The following is a 21,176-nucleotide window of genomic DNA, read 5'->3' as shown; positions in this document are numbered from 1 at the left end:
TGGGATGTTTGTGTAGAGAGCCTCTACATCCATGGTGGCTAGGATGGTGTTTTCTGGGAGGTCACCAATGCATTGTAGTTTCCTCAGGAAATCAGTGGTGTCGCGGAGATAGCTGGGAGTGCTGGTGGCATAGGGTCTGAGTAGAGAGTCCATATATCCAGACAGTCCTTCGGTGAGAGTGCCAATGCCCGAGATGATGGGGCGTCCAGGATTTCCGGGTTTGTGGATCTTGGGTAGTAGATAGAATAACCCTGGTCGGGGCTCTAGGGGTATGTTGATTTCTTCTGGTGTTAGTGTAGGGAGTGTCCTGAGTAGATGCTGTAGTTTCTTAGTGTATTCCTCAGTGGGATCTGAGGGAAGTGGCCTGTAGAATTTGGTATTGGAGAGTTGTCTGGCTGCCTCCTTTTGATAGTCTGTGTGTGGGATGTTTGTGTAGAGAGCCTCTACATCCATGGTGGCTAGGATGGTGTTTTCTGGGAGGTCACCAATGCATTGTAGTTTCCTCAGGAAATCAGTGGTGTCGCGGAGATAGCTGGGAGTGCTGGTGGCATAGGGTCTGAGTAGAGAGTCCATATATCCAGACAGTCCTTCGGTGAGAGTGCCAATGCCCGAGATGCCATCCCTCCTTTTGATAGTCAGACCTGTTCATGATGACATCATGATGTCATCATGAACAGGTCTGACTATCAAAAGGAGGCAGCCAGACAACTCTCCAATACCAAATTCTACAGGCCACTTCCCTCAGATTCCACTGAGGAATACACTAAGAAACTACAGCATCTACTCAGGACACTCCCTACACTAACACCAGAAGAAATCAGCATACCCCTAGAGCCCCGACCAGGGTTATTCTATCTACTACCCAAGATCCACAAACCCGGAAATCCTGGACGCCCCATCATCTCGGGCATTGGCACTCTCACCGAAGGACTGTCTGGATATATGGACTCTCTACTCAGACCCTATGCCACCAGCACTCCCAGCTATCTCCGCGACACCACTGATTTCCTGAGGAAACTACAATGCATTGGTGACCTCCCAGAAAACACCATCCTAGCCACCATGGATGTAGAGGCTCTCTACACAAACATCCCACACACAGATGGAATACAAGCTGTCAGGAACACTATCCCTGATGATGCCACAGCACAACTGGCTGCTGAACTCTGTGCCTTTATACTTACACACAACTATTTCAAATTTGATGACAATATATATCTCCAGATCAGTGGCACTGCTATGGGCACCCGCATGGCCCCACAATATGCCAATATCTTCATGGCCGACCTGGAACAACGCTTCCTCAGCTCTCGTCCACTCACACCCCTTCTCTATCTACGCTACATTGATGACATCTTCATCATCTGGACCCATGGGAAGGAGACTCTGGAAAAATTCCACCATGATTTCAACAGCTTCCACCCCACCATCAACCTCAGCCTGGACCAATCTACACGGGAGGTCCACTTTCTTGACACCACGGTGCAAATAAGTGATGGTCACATTAACACCACCCTATATCGAAAACCCACCGACCGCTATGCCTACCTTCATGCCTCCAGCTTCCATCCCGGGCACATCACACGATCCATTGTCTACAGCCAAGCACTGAGGTACAACCGCATCTGCTCTGACCCCTCAGACAGAGACCAACACCTACAAAATCTCCACCAAGCATTCTCAAAACTACAATACCCGCACGAGGAAATAAGGAAACAGATCAACAGAGCCAGACGTGTACCCAGAAGCCTCCTACTGCAAGACAAACCCAAGAGAGAAACCAACAGGACTCCACTGGCCATCACATACAGCCCCCAGCTAAAACCCCTCCAACGCATCATCAAGGATCTACAACCCATCCTGGACAATGATCCCACACTTTCACAGGCCTTGGGTGGCAGGCCAATCCTTGCCCACAGACAACCTGCCAACCTGAAACATATTCTCACCAGTGACTGCACACCACACCATAATAACTCTAGCTCAGGAACCAATCCATGCAACAAACCTCGATGCCAACTCTGCCCACATATCTACACCAGCGACACCATCACAGGACCTAACCAGATCAGCCACACCATCACTGGTTCATTCACCTGCACATCCACCAATGTAATATACGCCATCATATGCCAGCAATGCCCCTCTGCTATGTACATCGGCCAAACTGGACAGTCTCTACGGAAAAGGATAAATGGACACAAATCAGACATTAGGAATGGCAATATACAAAAACCTGTAGGAGAGCACTTCAACCTCCCTGGCCACACTATAGCAAACCTTAAGGTGGCCATCCTGCAGCAAAAAAACTTCAGGACCAGACTTCAAAGAGAAACTGCTGAGCTTCAGTTCATCTGCAAATTTGACACCATCAGCTCAGGATTGAACAAAGACTGTGAATGGCTTGCCAATTACAGAACCAGTTTCTCCTCTCTTGGTTTTCACACCTCAACTGCTAGAACAGGGCCTCATCCTCCCTGATTGAACTGACCTCGTTATCTCTAGCTTGCTTGCTAGCACACATATATATACCTGCCCCTGGATATTTCCATTACATGCATCTGAGGAAGTGGGTATTCACCCACGAAAGCTCATGCTCCAAAACGTCTGTTAGTCTATAAGGTGCCACAGGATTCTTTGCTGCTTTTACAGATCCAGACTAACACGGCTACCCTTTGATACTTATATATGTTGAAAATTCTTCCCCCATCCCCTTTCGCATGCACTCAAACCACTCACAATGTATTTCTCATTAATTGCAATCACTAGGCTAAAGTACCTGCTTTGAGGTTAAACATTTGATTTGATATGTTTACAATGACATCAGTCTTTTCCGTGGTAATGTCTCCGCTTGCTATTTGGAATGTAATGGAACCAATCTGCATTTCATGCACTCCCTGTACTGGGGTTGTAATGGGCCCAAAGAAAACTGCAAGGGAAAATAAAGAAATTAAAATGGATAAAAGTGTATCTCAGCAAAGGTTCTATTCCCTAGAGTGAGGGACTCACCTGCCTCTATGTGCATTTAGTAGAGAGCTCACAAAAAGTTTGATTTTTTGTCTGGCACATTCCCATGGAGATTACAGAAACACCCAGTTTACAATAAAAAGTTAAATCATGTTCACCCACACAAAGCCCAGGTAACTGTGTGGGAGAAAATTGAGCCGGGGAGATGAGATCCACCCCCAACCTGGGTCTAGGGCACACAACTTCAAAACAACCTAGCCTGTTATAGCTGCTGCTCTAATATGTAGGCTCAAATAGCAGCCATAGCCCCGCAATGCTAATGTGTTGTAGCCACTGCCTCTTTGTAAATGGAAAGTCCTTGGTCTCTGTCTTTACCTGTTCCCATCACTGCCCTCCAATCTGGGGTGGCACAGAAAACACTTTTACAGTGAACATGGAGCAGAAGTGATCCCTGTATGATTGTACACTCATACCATATGGGCCCACTGCAGGATATACGAGTGGAAATGTGATTTAGTATGAAAATAAGCAAGCCTGTGGATTCTCACTTTTTTTCAGTAGTCTTTGGGCAGGTTCTCTATTCCAGGATCTGAATATTATATTCTTTTTTAAAAAATCTAATTACGTTTGCAATATTTATCCTGTTCTTTGTAATCCTGTCAGATTGGACAATGAAAAAAACTATTTAGTTTCACATTTGTTTCTCCTCAGTCTTACTTTCTTGCAGAATGTCCACTGATTTTAATAGGAGCAAGACTGGCCCCATGGGATGTATGATCCAGTAATTCAGCAGGCATCAATCTTTGTCAGTTGGTACGCTGCTAAAAATACCTGTGCCCTGTCTACACTACAGCTTCTACTACTGTTATGACTGGTGGTGAATTATAGGCATGATTTTTACTAGTATACACAAACCTATTGCTGGCGAGATACAATTTTCTGTTTTTACTGGTTTTTACTAATAGGATTATCACTGCCTTACTTTGAACACTGGGACAGACATGTTCACCAAACCAATATCAAAAAATATATATTTGGAAAAAAAAATTTAAATTTTCACTTATCACTAGAATATTTATAAAACTTACAAAACATTAACAAAACAAAAAAACTTACCTTGTCTTTGCTGGGCATTCTCTCGCACAGTATTGTGCATTTTGACATTGGCAATATTTCCACTTGCTCTATTTTGCAGTTCATCTGAAAATGCCTAGAAAGAAAACCATGGTCATCAGTTGTAGACATCACTTCTTTAGAGTTTTCTCAGTAGTAATATAGATTTGAAAAGTAAAAATTAAATTTAAAAATGTTTAGAAAAAACTAACGGTGATGGACTAGATGCTGTCCACCGAACAATCTTATTCAACACTGAATGGCAGTATTGATAAACTGGAATCATAAAGGAACCACGATTCCCTGAAAATTATGAGCAAGGGAGAGAAACTGGCAAATTGCTTCAGGTTTAACACCTTCAGGCAGTACAGTCAAAGTCTAATTAGCATGTAATAGGGTGCATAGACAGAGGGCTTATTCCTAACATGAGTGATACCTCTAACTCAATTCCTGTCCACACACAAAAACCCTTAAAACTCAAGTTTGGTGGTGCTTTTAACTCAAGCTGGATGGCCCATCAGGGAGTATAGGTGGCAGCTCAAGTTAGCACAACTCGTCAGCTGCTAACACAATCACTGTATGCTGCTTGCAGCAGCACAGCTTGACTGCTCTCATTCAAGCTAAGTGAACTCAAGAGGAGTTAAACTCAAGCGTAGATAACTTGAGTTAATTATTCAGTGAAGACAGAGCCAGAGAGAGGAGGGGGAAAGAGAATGCTACCTGAGGCGATGCATGAAAGATTCACATGACTCCATGGACTAAGGTATATTTCAGTGTTAACTTGTGCCAGCTCCAGCAAATGAGAAAAATATTGTGCAGGAAAGCCAGGTGACTGTGTATGGAAGAATCAAAGGGAAGCTTTACATTCTAGGAGGAGTCCAATGGCAATTCTATCAGAGCAGGAGCAGAGATCACCTCATAGGACAGTGCCTGAATATTATCATCAAGATGGAAATCCAAGGATACTTTCTTGGCTAGTATGATAATGAGCACGTTGATGTGGGTTTACACTGCCCACATCAGAAGAAGCATAATTTAATGGCCTCCAGACCAAAGGGGAATCTGACACTGGAGGATGACATGAGACACACTGTCTTTGTTTCCAACAGTGCTTTTCCTAACACTGCTCTAGAACCAGTGAAGCTCTACCAGTGCTAGCAATGGTGGATGCACAGAGTAGGCTGGCAACAAGTGTTTCTACCACTCTATTATTTAACTTTTAGTGGTAAACATGCCTGTGACTGGTTTACACTAACACATCAACCATTGCTACCAGTAGTGGAGCTGCACCGGTGCTAAACCAACAGTGCAAGGAGGGCTAACCATTCCCGGTGTAAAGGCAGGAGGGAGAGAAGGATGAGACTTTAGAAAACTACTGACAAAAATGGTGTAATCTAGTTCTGGGCCTCACATCATTTCCTTAACCCATGTGTAACAGAAAGCACAGTAATAGGATACAAGTTTACCTGAATATTATCTGTATCATTTGGATGCAACAGAAAGTGAACTTCCTCAAGAGACCGAATTTTTTTTTTATGACTGAATTTGAACACCTGGTTAAACATTAATTTAGCAACAACAGGCTTAGGAAACCCTAAATTCCCTGTTCCAATTGCTGGGAATGTGATTGACTTTAAAGACAGTTGCTCAGCAGTCTGAAGACATTCCGTGATGATGTCTCTTAGGAGCTGTGAATCACAACGAAGTTCGCGTTAGTACATGCAGTTAAATATTTTAATAGTGTATTTTATATTAAAATATCATAATTAAACATGGATTAATTCAAAATGAGCTTAGTTATATCCAAATTAACAGAGCTGACCCCTAGGAAATGCTCCACTGATTTCAGTGGAGAATACACATTAAATCTACATTACTGCCAACTGAGAAACCCATTCCGTCAAATGAGAATTAGGAAAATAGCCTTCTACCTTCTGTACAGATTCTTGCCCATTTTTCCATCCAGGAACAATGGCATGAAGCACAAAATGGCAGCCCAGATTACATCCATCTGTTTTGAACACAGACCCTTCACTAGCTACTTTTTCAAGGCCTTCTTCAGATAATTGTGCTTGGAGCATCGGACCTGCCTTGCTCAGCAAGGCTCTAGAGAGTGGACCTTTATCAAGCTGTAGATCTCGGGCAACGCTGTTTACGATGATGTCCGTCTTAAAAAAAATCAAATAATGGTTATAAGATTAAACTTGAAACATTTAAGGCGAAGTGACTATAACAGCACCTGCAGATTTAAGAAATAAAGCAAATTTAAAAAGTAGCAATCTGGAATAAAACAAATCTTTTGAACAAAATGGGCCAAATTATGCTCAGTTATACCTACATCATCCCACTGACTTTTGCGGGGTACCTTGAGTATAATAGAGCGAAATTTGTCCCTTATGTAGCAGTTATTTTCCATGGAAATGTCAGAATCCTGTGTTCTTACTCTACTGTCTCTATGTCCATTTGAAAAAACCCCATATGTGATTCTCCTGCAGGGGGATCACATACTTGTAATGGTCCTGCCCATACTGCATGATGCTATTACTGAATTCCAGATGCCTTGCTGCTCCTGTTACCACCACAGGGTAAACTGGTATGAGTAGGAGCAACCACATGGGTGCAGTTATGTGGAAAGGGAAGTGATGGAGGAGTTACAGAAGAGAAAGAGGAAAAAAAGAGAAGGAATAAACTGAAGGAGAGAAAGAGGAGAGGGAAAGAGTTAATTCTCTCACTCCGTAGGTCAACATGGGTTATGAATGATGTGCAAACAGCACAGTCAGTCCCAGAGAGGAGTGCGGTACATCATGCTCTAGTAAACCGCTCTGACTAAAAGAGGATGTTACGTTTGCAGGCTGTGGCAGCAACAGCCAGCACTCTTAGGATGGACAGCGGGTTATCATGTGGATCCTCTGAGTGGCACTAAAAGGGGTAAAAAGTAAGGCTCCAGAAGATGCTCTCTGCCTCAGACAAAAAAGGAAGAGATTGCTGAATCAAAAAGAGTGAGAGGGACAGATGTAAAGAACAAGGAGATAAAGACTGGATAGAAATAAAGTGGTGGAGATGGAAGAGAAATGCATCAACTTGAAAGCCAGAGGGAAAAGACAAAGACGTTAAGGAAAAAGAAGAGATAGTTAGAAAACAGAGAAGGAAATAAGTGAGTTATTTAATTGGGAGTTTTGGCTGTTGGTCCAATTAATGGTTAAAAGAATTCAATGCTGGCGGAATATGAAAATTGGTAGGCAGTTAACATTGCATGGAATACGCAAGATCGATTCACTACAGGTACCAGAGATAGTTAATCCTTCCCCGGTAAAGAATCTTTGAGAGATGTGATCCAAAGCACCACTAAGACGCTGAGATACTGCAACAATGGGGCCATGTACGTTTACAGATAGAAGATAACTCACTGCTACAGGCTCATATGCCACCAGGGCCAAGTTTCAATGGCATTTAAGGGTGTTCAGGATCAGCAATTTAATTTTTACCTGTTTAAACATTTGAAGTTCTGCCACTTCCCCTCATAGAGACTAAAGGCAGTTCCTACCCACTCCCCCATAGCAGGGGTGGGAAAACCTTTTGGCCTGAGGGCTGCTTTGGATTTCGTAAATTGTATGGAGGGCCGGTTAGGGAAGGGGGTCGTGCCCCCTCCCCCCAGGACTCCTGCTCCATTCAAACCCTACCCCCATCCCCGACCGCTCCCAGACCGCCACCCTATCCAACCCCTCCTCTCATTCCTGACGGGCCCCCCCCCGAACCTCTGCCCCTGACTGGCCCCCACCACCCCATCCTTCCTGACTGCCCCTCCCGGACCCCTGCCCCCATTCAATGCCCTGTTCCCCCCTAACCACCCCGACCCCTATCCATACCCCTGTCCCCTGACCACCACTTCGAAATCCCCTGCCCTCTATCCACCCCGCCCCCTGCTCCCTGCCCCCTGACTGCACTGCCTGGAGCACCGGCAGCTGGCGGTGCTACAGCTGCGCCGCCCGACTGGAGCCGGGCCATGCCACCACCACCACACAGCACAGAGACCGGGTCAGCCCAGGCTCTGCAGCTGCGCTGCCCCAGGAGCTCACAGCCCCGCCGCCCAGAGCGTTGTGCCGGTGGCAGAGCGAACAAGCTGAGGCTGCGGGGGAGGGGAACAGCGGGGGAGGGGTTGGGGGCTAGCCTTCTGGGCCAGGAGCTCAGGAACCGGGCAGAACGGTCCCGCAGGCCGGATGTGGCCTATGGGCCATAGTTTGCCCACTTCTGCCCTATAGACTAAGACGTAGGTATTCTCACACAGCTGGTGAGAGCACAAGAGTGCAAAGGTCATCCTGAAAGCACGTTTCACCGTTGGTTTCAGCTCATATCACAGTGTGAACTATAAACACAGACAAAACCATAAAGAAATGATGGAAGAGAAACACGTGGTTGCAACAGCTTAATGTGACAATGAATACAGTTCAAATAACAAAATACAGTCAGTCTAAAATATGTTTGCTCATCTCTATATATGTATAGACAGCATGAAAAACTAAACTTGTCTAACCTATACAATTGTGTTAAAAACAGGGGTGGCTCCAGGCCCCAGCATGCCAAGCACATGCTTGGGGCGGCATGCCACGGGGGGCGCTCTGCCAGTTGCCGGGAGGGCGGCAGGCAGGGCTCCGGTGGATCTCCTGCAGGCGTGCCTGCAGAGAGTCCGCTGGTCCCGTGGCTTCAGTGGAGTTGCGGGACCAGCGGACCCTCCGCAGGCATCCCTGCGGGATGTCCACCGAAGCCGCGGGACCAGCGGACCCTCTGCAGGCACGCCTGCGGGAGGTCCACCGAAGCCGCGGGACCAGCAACCAGCAGAGCGCCCCGGGCGGCGAAATGTCTAGAGCCGCCCCTGGTTAAAATAATCAATTATGACTTAAATTAACATATTGTATATGTTTAATTGTTTATTAAAACTGAAAATCTAAGTATCTTCTCATATATTTTATAACTGAAAACCAACTTTACCTAAAGTTGGATAACATCTGATAATTTAAAATACCTACTGTAGCATCTTCAATGCTGCCTTTCTCCAGTATGATGCTTAATCCTTCATCTGTTTTTACCGTCTGGAGACCCTTTCTGCTTTGAGTATTTCTACTTTTTCTGGGCTTGAAGGCTGCTTCAGACGGAGGTGACGAATTGTGTTGGGGTGATTTATCTCTAAACACGTCTTTGAAGGCATCAGTGAAAGCCTGAACTGTTTTCTCTGAAGAGTCCACAAGATGAATCTCTTTCAAGCAGCTTTCCCCTGGAGAATCTTCCAAGGTTTCCTTGATAGATGTTACAATTGAATGTGCACACAATTTTAATGGGACTCCAAATATCCCAGAGCTGATAGCAGGGATGGCTATGGAATGATGATTGTACGTTTCAGCCAGGTGTAGGCTTTCCTTAACTGCTCTTTTTAACAGGTGCACACACTCTTCTAGTTCATGATCCCTCCACCTGGGCCCAACAGCATGAATCACCTGTTTACATGGGAGGTTCCCTGCATCTGTAATAACAGCACGGCCCGGCTGCAAAGGGCCTCGTTTCCGCACAATACAGTCACATTCTGTTTGTAGTTCTGGCCCTGCAGCTTTTAAAAGTGCCTCAGCAAGGCCACCAATATGCTTTAAGTCCTCATTTGATGCATTCACCACAATGTCAGCTGGATGAGTGCACAAGTCTCCCTTATAAACTGCTACTACAACTCCATCTTGCAGGATCTTTTCACAGATGGGCTGGCCTTGCTTCGTATACACATTATTAACTTCACAATCTTCTCTTTGTTCTTCTCCTTCTTGCAGCCTGATCAGACAGTTAAATTGTTGTTTCACGCCAGTCACATACAAGGGTTCTTGTTCTTTGAAAAACACCTTGACCCCTGGTTTATCAATTACCACATTTTTCGAATGTAGCGGAGACAGAATTTGTTCAATTTTGGTGACCGCCTGGAACACTTCCCCTCTTGGTCCACTCAGGGAAATACCGTTACGTTTATTCGGTGTGCCAAATTCAATTTTCACACCTTTCTTTTTTAATTCAAGCCAAATATTGGACTTTTCCTTCTCCACAAACATTACAACTGCCACAGACTTAGCTATGATGACTTTTTGTACGTGAGTGTGTTTATCTACAAAATCAGAAAGTTGCTGATATGCTTCTGCTACTGCTCTGAAATAACCAGCAATGACTATTTGATCCTCCAACTCAACAATTATTAAAGTTTCCTTGGAACAGTTATGTGCCTTGTACAAATGGTTGATGAGCTCCCTCCATTCTCTCTTTTTGGGGACTGAGTTGTCCTCCAGGTCAATGCATTTGTAAGTCAAAACCTTCTTCATTTCTTCTTCTGCTTCTAGAAGAACTCCAGGAGAATCTGCTATCAGCATTATGTTATCAGTGCCAAGCTCATAAAAGGCATTGATTTGATTTGACATAAATAAGCGCTGTGACAGAGTTTCATTATCTACGTGTTGTAGGAACTGGAAAATGTAAGGATGGACATTGATCGATTTCTGTGCCATGCTGTGCACTTTTTCTAGTATTTCACTTTTGACTTTAAATACTTCTGCAGCCACTCCACACAGACTAATACTCTTTGATGATGCATCATAACGTATCTTCAGAGATGGGTACTCCTTGTAAACATTCTCCTCTAGCCCAGCAAGGTGTAAAATTGCATACTTTCCTGGGTCAACTGACATAGTTTGTTCTATGCTCTGCTCTTCTCTTTCAATTTTTTTCCTAGCATTTTCTATTAGCTCCTTCAGTTCTTGCTCTGCCCCCTTCATAATCTCTGCGTTACCTACTAAGACAACTAGGTTCTTGGGAATGTCAGGTATGACCAAAACACCATCCTTTACCAAGCTGTTTCTTATGGCTTCCCACACCACTGAATTTACTTCAAATGTAATGGCCTTGTACTTTGACATGCTACATGAGAATTTTTTAGAAACATCTTCATTCCAAGTCTTGATCAACCTGATCATTGATCTCTGTTTAGATAAGGCATTTGAGGGACACAATGTTATTTCTGGATTTGCACAGTTGGGTTGAGGCCATTTTAATTCACATTTGCAATCTGCCATTTCATGATTTATTCCCTGGATTAGCCTATTATCAGTGTGTAAAAACTGCAAGATGTAAGGATCCAGGGACATTGTAATTGGTTCTGGCATCTTTATTTGTGGCCTCTCCTTTCCATATAGCGCTGTACCCAATGAGCTGTAGTATGGATACACAGAAATTGGTACTTTGTCGAGTGAATGCTGCTTTGCCAAGACAGTGGTTACATCTAAATATAAAATAAAATAAAAATTACCCAAGTCAAATCAATTAACTCTAACACTTTTTAAAACATCTGAAGATAATTAGCTTAGAAGTTGCAATTCATGAGTTACTGCATTTCTTTTTATTCTGATAGGAGTGCTTTTTAGATTGAATATATTTTTTTAATTGAATAAGAATTTCCAAGTTACTGACAAGTGACATTTTTCTAAGTACAGTAACTCCTCGCTTAACGTTGTAGTTATGTTCCTGAAAAATGTGACTTTAAGTGAAACCATGTTAAGTGAATCCAATTTCCCCATAAAAATTAATGTAAATGGGGGGTTTGGTTCCAGGGAAATTTTTTTCAACCAGACAAAAAACTATATATTATATAGATATACACACAGTATACGTTTTAAACAAACAATTTAATATTGTTCACAGCTATGATGATTGCGAAGCTTGGTTGAGGTGTGAAGTTAGAGGGTAGAAGAGGGAGGGATATTTCCCAGGGAATGCCTTACTGCTAAATGATGAACTAGCACTCGGCTGAGCCTTCAAGGATTAACACACTGTTTTTAATGTAACCTCTCACACAAGGCAGCACAAACATGAGGGAAAGGAGACAGCATAGCAGACAGAGACAGACACACACCTTGTGTGAGAGAGACAGATGCACACTGCCTCTTTAAGTAAGCTGATTCACTCTTACGTGCATTGTCTTTTTAAGTGGATCAGGAAGTTGAGAAAGAAGCTGCTGTCCCAAGCTCTCTTTGCCTCTCTCCATCCATGTTCCCTCCCTGCTCTATATGGAGAAGGGGTAAGTTGGGTGCAGGAGCAGGGGGACACCCTGACATTAGCCCCCCTTTGTATATACTGTATGTTACTGTACATGTCCACAGCATAACAAGCCATCATACTAGACAGCATTACACAATAGTAATACTTACTCTTGCCATGTTATAAATAAATCTGAGACATTCCATCCAGAAAAAAGTTACTTTGTAAAGCTCTTTCTACTTTTTTTATGTACAGTATATCCATTGTGTGAACAATGAACAAGGATGTGTAACTCTTATCATGTGATTGCGGAGTCAGACCAAATATATTTTAATCAGCTTCCTGAGGAAAACAATTCATTTATGGTAATGGGATTTTAAGTGGACTTACAGATGTATAATGCACACAATGTTCCACATTGGAAGTTTAACACAGATGTTGGTCTTCTATACTTTTAATCTCTTAGCACCAGATGCTGCTTGCCTTACCTATACATAGACTTGGCAGGATTCGATTATAAGTGATAACTGTTGGTAAACGTCTATTTCAGATGACACACTAAAATCAATAAAAAATAAAAATCAATGGGTCGGTGCACCTGCAGGGATCAGGTGTCACCGCCCTATTGCAGTGTAGGAGCTCTGTGCAGCTCCCGGGAGCGGCTCCATGACAGCAGAGCTGCACGCACTCCCACAGGGCTGCTGACACCCGATCCCTGCAGACACAAGTGAATTGGAGGGTGTGGTTGTCCTGGTCCAGCAGAGCAGAGACTCCCGCCCCTGCCAACACTGTAAGGAGGAGGAGGAGGCGGCTACCCTGCTGCTGAACAGCTCCTTGAAAGGTACAGTTCCCTTGATCCTGGCTGGTGAGTGAGAAAGCCAAACCTACCTATACAAATTAAGGCCGGCTCCTTAGCTGGAGTAAATAAATGGAGATATTTTGATTTATACCAGCTGAGGATCCGGTTCTACATTGAAGCTACTGGACCTTCTTCTCCCATAGCTGTTTATTTATCACTACAAAACAGAGCAACACTTCCCATTTTAGGAGACTGGTTAAAATGTAACTGGGCAAATATATATTTTAAAGGATCTGGCCTAATTATAGCCAAAATTAATACTGCATCAGAATTAATTCAAATACTACTGTGGTGTCTAGCCAAACAGATTTAAAAGTCCTTAACTACTTTCACACAGTGCCAGTAATCTACAACACAATCCATACTCTAACTAAGGTTAGGCAGCTAAATCCGTATTTAGACAATTACATAAAAGATGTGAGCGCTCAGCACTAGTGCCTAATCTATAAAAATTTGAGGCCAGATTCTTCATTGCATTCTTGGAGTCACCCGAGGAGTTCTCAGCTGGTGCAGAGCTAATATACAGGTTTCTGCACAACATTCCCCATTCCGCACAGAGCTCCAACCAATCCACAGGGAGCCACTGCAGCTGATGTAAATTCGAGTAACCTCAGGACTAATGGAGCATAAGGTTCAGGGCTGCTGTAATGAAGCTGGGAGCTGAACTAACCCCGCTCTGGCTCCAGGAGTGCTGAGGGCAGAAATGTGTTAATAACACCATATCTGCCCATCCAGACACCCCTCAGATGTACTGAACTCAGCCCAAGTGCCCACAAGGACCAAGCTCCTGAAAGAAATTTGGATACCATGGTGAGGAAGGTAGACTAAAAATCTAGGTAGAAAGACAGAAAAAGCTATCCAGGCTCCTAAGAATGCCTGATGAAAATTCAGCTTCAACATATGTGGCATTTTTGTTGGCTTTGGAGTCCCTAATTTAAGAAACAGAAAGAACAGAATCCTTGTGTAGACTCAAAGACATTGCAGAGATCCTAACAATGTAATATATGTCCACTGGAAATTAAGTGCCTCATATTAGTCATATTATATCCAGTCCCAAATCTAGGTTTCTAATCTAACAGAGTAACAACCTGCCAAACCATCAAACCAGTAAACTTTTTTCTAAGGGTAAGTTAGCCATTTCTTAAAAGAGTACATTCATTTTCATGTTGATCTTTTAACAGCAAGATTAAATAAATGATATATATTTATATGTTACCTTTCTGATCATGAAAAGTAATGATAGCTGCATTCTCTTCCAGTAACTGTTGAACATCTGACACTTGTGCACTTCCATTTCTTTTACTTTCAAAGTAGACAGTTATATAGTCATTAGATACGTTACGTGGTACATTTTCAGCCTTAATGCTTTTTGTCACCTCAAGATGCCGTGCTGTTATATTTTGTTGCTTTGCTCTATGGTTTTGGTTGAACTTTTCAACAAATTCCCTTATATCTATAAACAGAAAAGAAAAACATTTAACTGATTTTTACTATTATGGCTTTAGAAAAACAGAAGAAAATAAGCAATAGGTGTAGGGATCAAAATGTTCAGTTATATATACTTAATCCTTACTAACCAGCTTTGCTAAAGTCTACTTTCCCACTTGCCTGAGTGATTTTATTTTTTTTAAACAGGGAAGCAAAATATCATTAATTTTTTCACTGTCATCAGCCATCATGGCAGAGGGCGGATGAGTAGATTTTTGCCTGATCTTGTAAATAGCACTTTTACAAATGTAAAATGATTTCCCCAAGGCTACAGAGGGAATCTGTAGCAAAGCCAGGATTAGAGAATTCAGACATTCCTGACTTCCAACTGGATGCTAATTCCCATAGACGACACTTCCCCAGAGATGTTTATTTTACACAGTGGTTAATTATATCAGACAAATCTTTTTGCAGTTAGTATGTCTTGTAGTTGGAATCTATTGGTATCATCAATAACCCAACTGTCTTATTCAACCTAATTTAAAAATAAGATAGCTGTACCACTTTAAATTGCTCAAGTTCTATCCTCTAAAAAAATAATAGTTGTTTTCTACTACTGGGTACTACTCTTTTTAAAGTCAAAAACATGTTGAAATGCTGTATAGTGGTGATACTGGATTTTTGTTGTACTAAAAGAACTCATGTATACCAGGGACTATGGATGCTGCAATTAGTTTAAAACTGTCAGCCCAATTCAACCCTACTGATAAGCAGGTGCTACTCTCTTTACTGCAACAACAGTTGTGCCTGCTTAAACCATACCTGAATTTGGTCTTATGCATAGTGGCTATAGATCTCCATACCATCAGATCTGATTTGTTAATCTGATCAACTGCAATTCTTGTTCAGGACAAATTCACATACACTTCTCACTGCTATACAATACAAGGGAATGCCTATCTTCTGGAATGGTTGTAATCATAATGTTCCCTATCATACACACTGATCAGAGACACTGATGTAAATAAGAACATATTATATAAAATAGGCTAAAGTATCACTCAAGAGAGTACACTATAATATGACTGTTATATATGCGTAGTTGACACACACACAGAATAGATCTGTATTGGTTTGAAAAAAAATCATCCTTTAATGACCATTCATTACGTACGATCAAATAATTTTCCTATTGTGGTCAATGGCAAAACTATTGCGGTGACTTTAATGGAACAAGGTTTTGGCCCTTAATGAATATTTGATGATGGCTTCTGTCTTAATAAACATGCACCGTTCCATTAACAGTTTTGCTGATAAACTGATGGCACCATATGGCCCATAATTATAATTCACAAGGCACAAAATACTATTTTATATAATTTCCAATAGTTCTTTTTACACTCTGCTAGTTGTCCAGCACTTCTGTACACAGGATTGTAATTTACAAATGACTGTAGTTCCCCTTTAAGTTACCAGACACACTAGATCTAGTTCTCGTCTCACACTGATCTTTACTCTGGTGCAACTCCATTTACTTTAGTGGAGTTACTCCTGATTTACAATGATGTAAGTGAGATTCGATTTTGTCTCAAGCCTATGGCAGAATATGTTCCTCTGTTTTTCAGCTCAGCTGAAGTGTTAGCTGAATGGCCCCTTCTAAAGCATCAAGTGAAAACAACATATTGTACACACACATTCCATCTTACCAATATCTTTGATAAATGTAACTACAGCTGCATTTATTTCAGGTATCATTTCCATATTGAAGTCACTGTCATCTTCTGATAAGCCACTGATGTTCTCCACCAGCATAGTTAACATGCATTGTTTTGTAGTCTCTTGTATATTTTCAAGCACAATTAGGGATGAAGTCATTTGTGGGAGTTCTTGGACAGTCTCCACTTGCCATGGTTTCACATGGAGTGCAATTTTCTTTACTACATGATCCTTTTTCTTTAAGACTTCTTGGGCATCTAGTTCCACAGAAAAACAAATAAATGGAGATCTCTGTTATATACCTGTAGTTACTCAGAATAGATCAATATGTTAAGTTCTATATTAAGTTCTGATATATTTTAAAATCTTCTCTCAGTTGGAGTCTTATTTTCTCTTGTTATGGAAAAGATTAAAACAAGTCATGTGGTCAAAAGTTATGATCAAGTTAAAAGTTATTCTACAGCCCTATAAAGGGACATCCAGAGTATCTCAGTCTCCTTTTAAAAAATTCAGTTAACCCTAGTACTAAATGTTACTAGTGCCAATTAGTCCTTAAGTGCCAAATATTGTTCTCTAGATTAGATTTGAAATGACAACATTCAGTGAGGGCTAATGAAGCGGATTAATTTATTCCTGAAATATATTAATTTATTTACAATATATGTATTTAGGACCCTATGGAGCAAAGTTACCACAGGCACAATTAAAGTTAATCAAGTTATTCAGGCTGGGATTTTCAAATGGAGTTAGGTGCCCAAATCCCTTTGGAGTTTTAATGGGAAATATGTCCCTAATTTCCCTAGGCTCCCTTGAGAATACTTGAAGTGCTTTGCTAGATCTGGACTTGAAGTTGACAGTGCCACACTTAAATATCACACTTGTGTCTGTAATGTTCTTCACCATTATTTTCACAACACCTAAAATGACTATTAGTAAGACTAGAGAAAACATATTTTTCTATTTTTTCAGTTTGTTTATTTGACAGCACTTTGTGTATATCAGTTTTGCCATTTCCCCTGAATAGCAGCCAGTTTCTCCTGTTCATTTGGATCCCTTACACAGCAACAAGCAGAGAAAAGCATTTTAGAACATATGGAAATGTGATGGTAAAACCATAGAAAAGGTCAGGGGAAATTGGGGGGCAAGTCTAAAACTTGAGGCAATTTTAAACTCATTTTTTGAAATTAGTTAGATAGTGCCCTATTAACCTGCCACTGAGCTATGTAGTCAAGCAATATTATCTAATACAATTGTTCTTCATGGCTGTAGAACTATGCCACATAAGGCTTCACTCACTGAAGCATTACTATACAAACACACACCCACACATTCCTGACCTGCCAGCCACAGGGCCCCTTATAGCACTCTCTTATCTCTACTTGGTCAGTTCTCTTCTTGTCTCTTGGTTTAACTATAAGAATTTATTTCTCTGTTGCTTCCCTAATTACCATCTAATGGTAAATCGTGTGGGATGAATGGTGGGCAGTATCTGAGGCCAGGCCTGCTGATGGGGGATGGGGGGAAAGAAATCCGGTTTCCTGCTGCTGCTCTGTACTGAGTGCCATCCCTCATTGTGACAGTAACAGTTTGCCAGAGGGCTGCTACACCCCGCTGGTCTGGCAGAGCATCAGCAAGAGCAGCCTGAGTAAGCGTGTGACGAAATGAGGAATGTGCTATTTCGAATCAGTCCTTACTGTTCATTATGGAGCAAAAACCTAAGTCCGGAGCTCAGAAACAGAGGAAAACAAGACAAAGACGCCCAACTTGAAAAAAATAAGAAGGGTTGTCATATCGTAAACCTCAGCCATACCTTTCTAGGGGGGCACAGATTAGCTGTCTGTGGGCCTGTTTGAGGCTGTATGGAGCCTCAAAAGAGGTGAATGTGTGAGCTGGCTCAGCCTGGGAGGGCCACTGTCAGGCAACAAGCAGCTAGAGTGTGGTCCAAAAGGAAGACAGAGGAACGATGCACCGCATGTCTCTGTTAGACTAAGATTCTAGGGGGAAAAATCTGAAAAGTTCCCCTGAATACTGATATTGTAGTAAGGGAAAAGTAGATCTTCAATTTTAAAGTTGTAGGTGAGAAACCTGAGATATGCTAGGAGTCTGTTTTCCACAAAAGACCTGTGAGTTTCAACAGACCTTGGCTTTTGCACCCAGTTCAGCAATTCTGCAGAAAAACAATCGCCAGCCATGGCGATTTATGTACTTTATCTTAATCAGTCTTTCTGCCCTATGCAGCAACTTGTCATAATCAGGAGTCAAAAAAGGAGTTAGGAGATTCTAGTTTTTCTTGGAAGCTACATGGTATAGATGTTTTTGGTTTTCAGGTTCGAGGCCCCCAGGTTAGGAAGCTAAATAATGACCTTTCAGAATGGGTGCCTAATTGCAGAAGAGGAGAAACAGACAAGGAGGTAATTTATTTGCTAATTGCAGACGAGGACGTAATTTACTTGCCTAGGATGGTAACTTGGTTCCAAAACTCTTTTTCTTTACTTCCTTTTTAATTCCGTTGAGATTCCATATTATCATGTGAATAACTAGCTACCACATCAGTACAAAGCTAACCTAACCTACAGAAAAGCCATCTGAATCTTAGTTATGACTATAACCCCTTTCATTTTCCTGATCCCTATCTTAGCTGCTGCCCTGTACCTTGTGTCCAGAATTTCCAGCAACTCCTCAGCCAACTGGTAAATTTTCCCCGGCACATGGTGCCATGGCAGACTGAGTATAGTATGAAGAATTTTGACAAACAGCAGTAGTGTTTCTCTGGTTTTCACAGTGGCATGAAACTTACTGCCTTCTTTTCCCAACTTCCAAAACCTAAACAAAATGGGACTTGCGTGGGGCAAAAGGCCAGTGAGAGAATTTACCGCCTATCGGCAGTCAGTATGTAGGTCAGTTCCCCACTTGCTATTTTAGCCCCTGAACAGGCTGCCCTGCCATGCACCTTACACAGTGGTTTCCATATCTGAGATCTACACAGATCCAGTGATTTCTCCCTAGACCTATCCCAGCATTGTTTCCCCATACTAATGTATTCATAGCTGGCATGACATCCACATCTCCAGTGCACACTGGGTACAAGAACTGCTATTTTATTCACACTCAGTCATCCATCCAGGAATAACGTGTCATCAGATGTTCGGCTGCATATGTGTTCTCCCTGTGTGCTGTCAGCTCTGCTCAGATAGCTAGCAACAGCAGATCCTGAGCGAATTGCCCAATGACCACAAAATCTGTTAAGGTGTGAAGGCGCCCGGCCAGATTTATTGTCAATGAAGCACTGTAATAGCACCTGGCAGACTCTACGAGGATACTAAGACATGTATACCCGTGACAATGAATACAGCTCAGTCAGTGGTGGGACTTTCCACTGCTCCCTAGGCTGACCAAAGACACTCCTTCTGAGATACATCTTTATACACAGATACCAACAAATTACATATCACCCCTCTGACATAGTTAGATGCCAGCCTCTGATGTGACTAACCACCACTCATTACCTTGTACATAATGGTTCGATCAAAACATCTCTATCCATCATGCTGTCATCCTGACCTTATTTTTAGGATGAGTCAGTGTGTTTCTGTTACATTTGGGAAATGTGCTGGTATCAAGGTGTTCTGGTACCTCCTTTCTGGAATGTGTTTGTGTATATATTCGTAAGCCTAGCACTACTTAGGAATGTGTGCTTCTGCAATATCAGCCCTATTCTTGCCAGATTCTGTAAGCAGGGCCTGCCTCTTGCTCACAACTTAACTTTTCTTTATACTAGCCAGTTTTGACCATTACTTTAGTTCAGGCCTCATGCTTCTGATACAAGGACTTATGTCTCAGGCTCTCTTCCTACTACAACATGGAATTTCAAAGACCTATTACCACAGAGGGCATATTTTTGAGAAGAACGTTTATCATACCTTCAGCATTTTCAAAAGTGATGATTATTTGTTGATTATTTCTGACGCAGGATTTGATGGGTCCCCCACCTGACCACATTTTATTTTCAAAGTACATGCTCACAAGGTCATCACCAATTTCCTCCCCTGGGGCAGTGATGATTACTACAGTGGATTGCTCAGAGGATGTCATCTCTTTTCCAAAATTCCCTGAAGAGGATGAAATCACAGAACAGAAATCTGATCGACTGAACAAAATTAGAAAGGAAAAATGATCTTTTTATCTTTCTCAGCATTAATATCAAGCTTCTCAGCACAAAAATAATGATAGCAGAAAGGGAAATAGAGAGCTATTTCTAAAATGACTTTACTTAAATTTGTTTCACAAAATTCTTTAAAAAGCCAAATAAACTGAATGTATGATAGTGAAAGGTTGTGGATCCACAGTCCTAGAGACAATGTCTCCTCCACAAAACCAGAACAGCAGAGGAATGGCTGTGCAAACTTCTCCACAATGCCCAGTTTGGCTCATCCATGACAAAGAGGACCACTTGTAACACTTTGATTACACAGACATTTTCCTCTTACATTTTCCATTGTTGTCACTACCAGTGCCAGCAATGATGGGACCTCTAACATAAACAGGATACTGGTGTTTTAAACCACCATGATGTCTACACCCGTTTAGAGCAGTATAGGATAACAATGTTTGCACCACTGTTGACAGTGGTGGAGATGCACTGCCAGTGGAAACAATGGGAAATTTGTGTAGACACAGCCAACAGTGAGAGAAGAAGTCAGTATTCGGGTTCATTTAATACTTGGCCTCTTCTGAGATTTCCAGTGAGGCTAGTGGTTCTGGGCTCTTGATACTTACGTGGCAAACTGGGAAAATGTCTGGATTATTTCTTGCATGCAGTGTTAGTTGTAGCCATATTGGTCCCAGGATATTAGAGCGCCAAGATGGGTGAGTTAGTATCTTTTATTGGACCAAAGTCTGTAGATAAGAGAGACAAGCTGTAATGCTGAGAGTTCCTTTCCCAGACCTAAAGACCTCTGTGTGACTTGAAAACGTGTCTCTCTCACCAACAGAAGTTGGTCCAATAAAAGATATTATCTCACCCACCTTATCTCTCTGG

General features: G+C 42.2%; 1 protein-coding gene across 4 annotated transcripts in view; it reads right to left on the bottom strand.

Annotated features, from left to right (window-relative positions):
- PARP14 (poly(ADP-ribose) polymerase family member 14) overlaps positions 1–21,176 on the bottom strand; it is a 101,759-nt gene that overhangs the window by 69,107 nt on the left and 11,476 nt on the right. The window contains exons 4-11 of one of the 4 annotated variants that reach the window (XM_050916910.1): positions 20,059–20,247; positions 16,129–16,395; positions 14,211–14,447; positions 9,105–11,380; positions 6,012–6,248; positions 5,547–5,768; positions 4,084–4,177; positions 2,780–2,929 (exon numbers count right to left, since the gene is read on the bottom strand). The exons of 1 other annotated variant lie outside the window; for it this stretch is intronic. In XM_050916910.1, the coding sequence (XP_050772867.1) occupies positions 2,780–2,929; positions 4,084–4,177; positions 5,547–5,768; positions 6,012–6,248; positions 9,105–11,380; positions 14,211–14,447; positions 16,129–16,395; positions 20,059–20,247 (3,672 nt within the window). The remainder of the gene's footprint in view (positions 1–2,779; positions 2,930–4,083; positions 4,178–5,546; positions 5,769–6,011; positions 6,249–9,104; positions 11,381–14,210; positions 14,448–16,128; positions 16,396–20,058; positions 20,248–21,176) is intronic. 2 more of the 4 variants (XM_050916912.1, XM_050916911.1) reach the window with 2 other exon arrangements.

The sequence above is a fragment of the Gopherus flavomarginatus genome, chromosome 10 (genome assembly GCF_025201925.1).
Source record: "Gopherus flavomarginatus isolate rGopFla2 chromosome 10, rGopFla2.mat.asm, whole genome shotgun sequence".
In the NCBI taxonomy this organism is placed as follows: domain Eukaryota; kingdom Metazoa; phylum Chordata; order Testudines; family Testudinidae; genus Gopherus; species Gopherus flavomarginatus.
The sequence above is the reverse complement of the archived record's forward strand: the minus strand, read 5'-3'. Positions and strand labels throughout refer to the sequence as shown.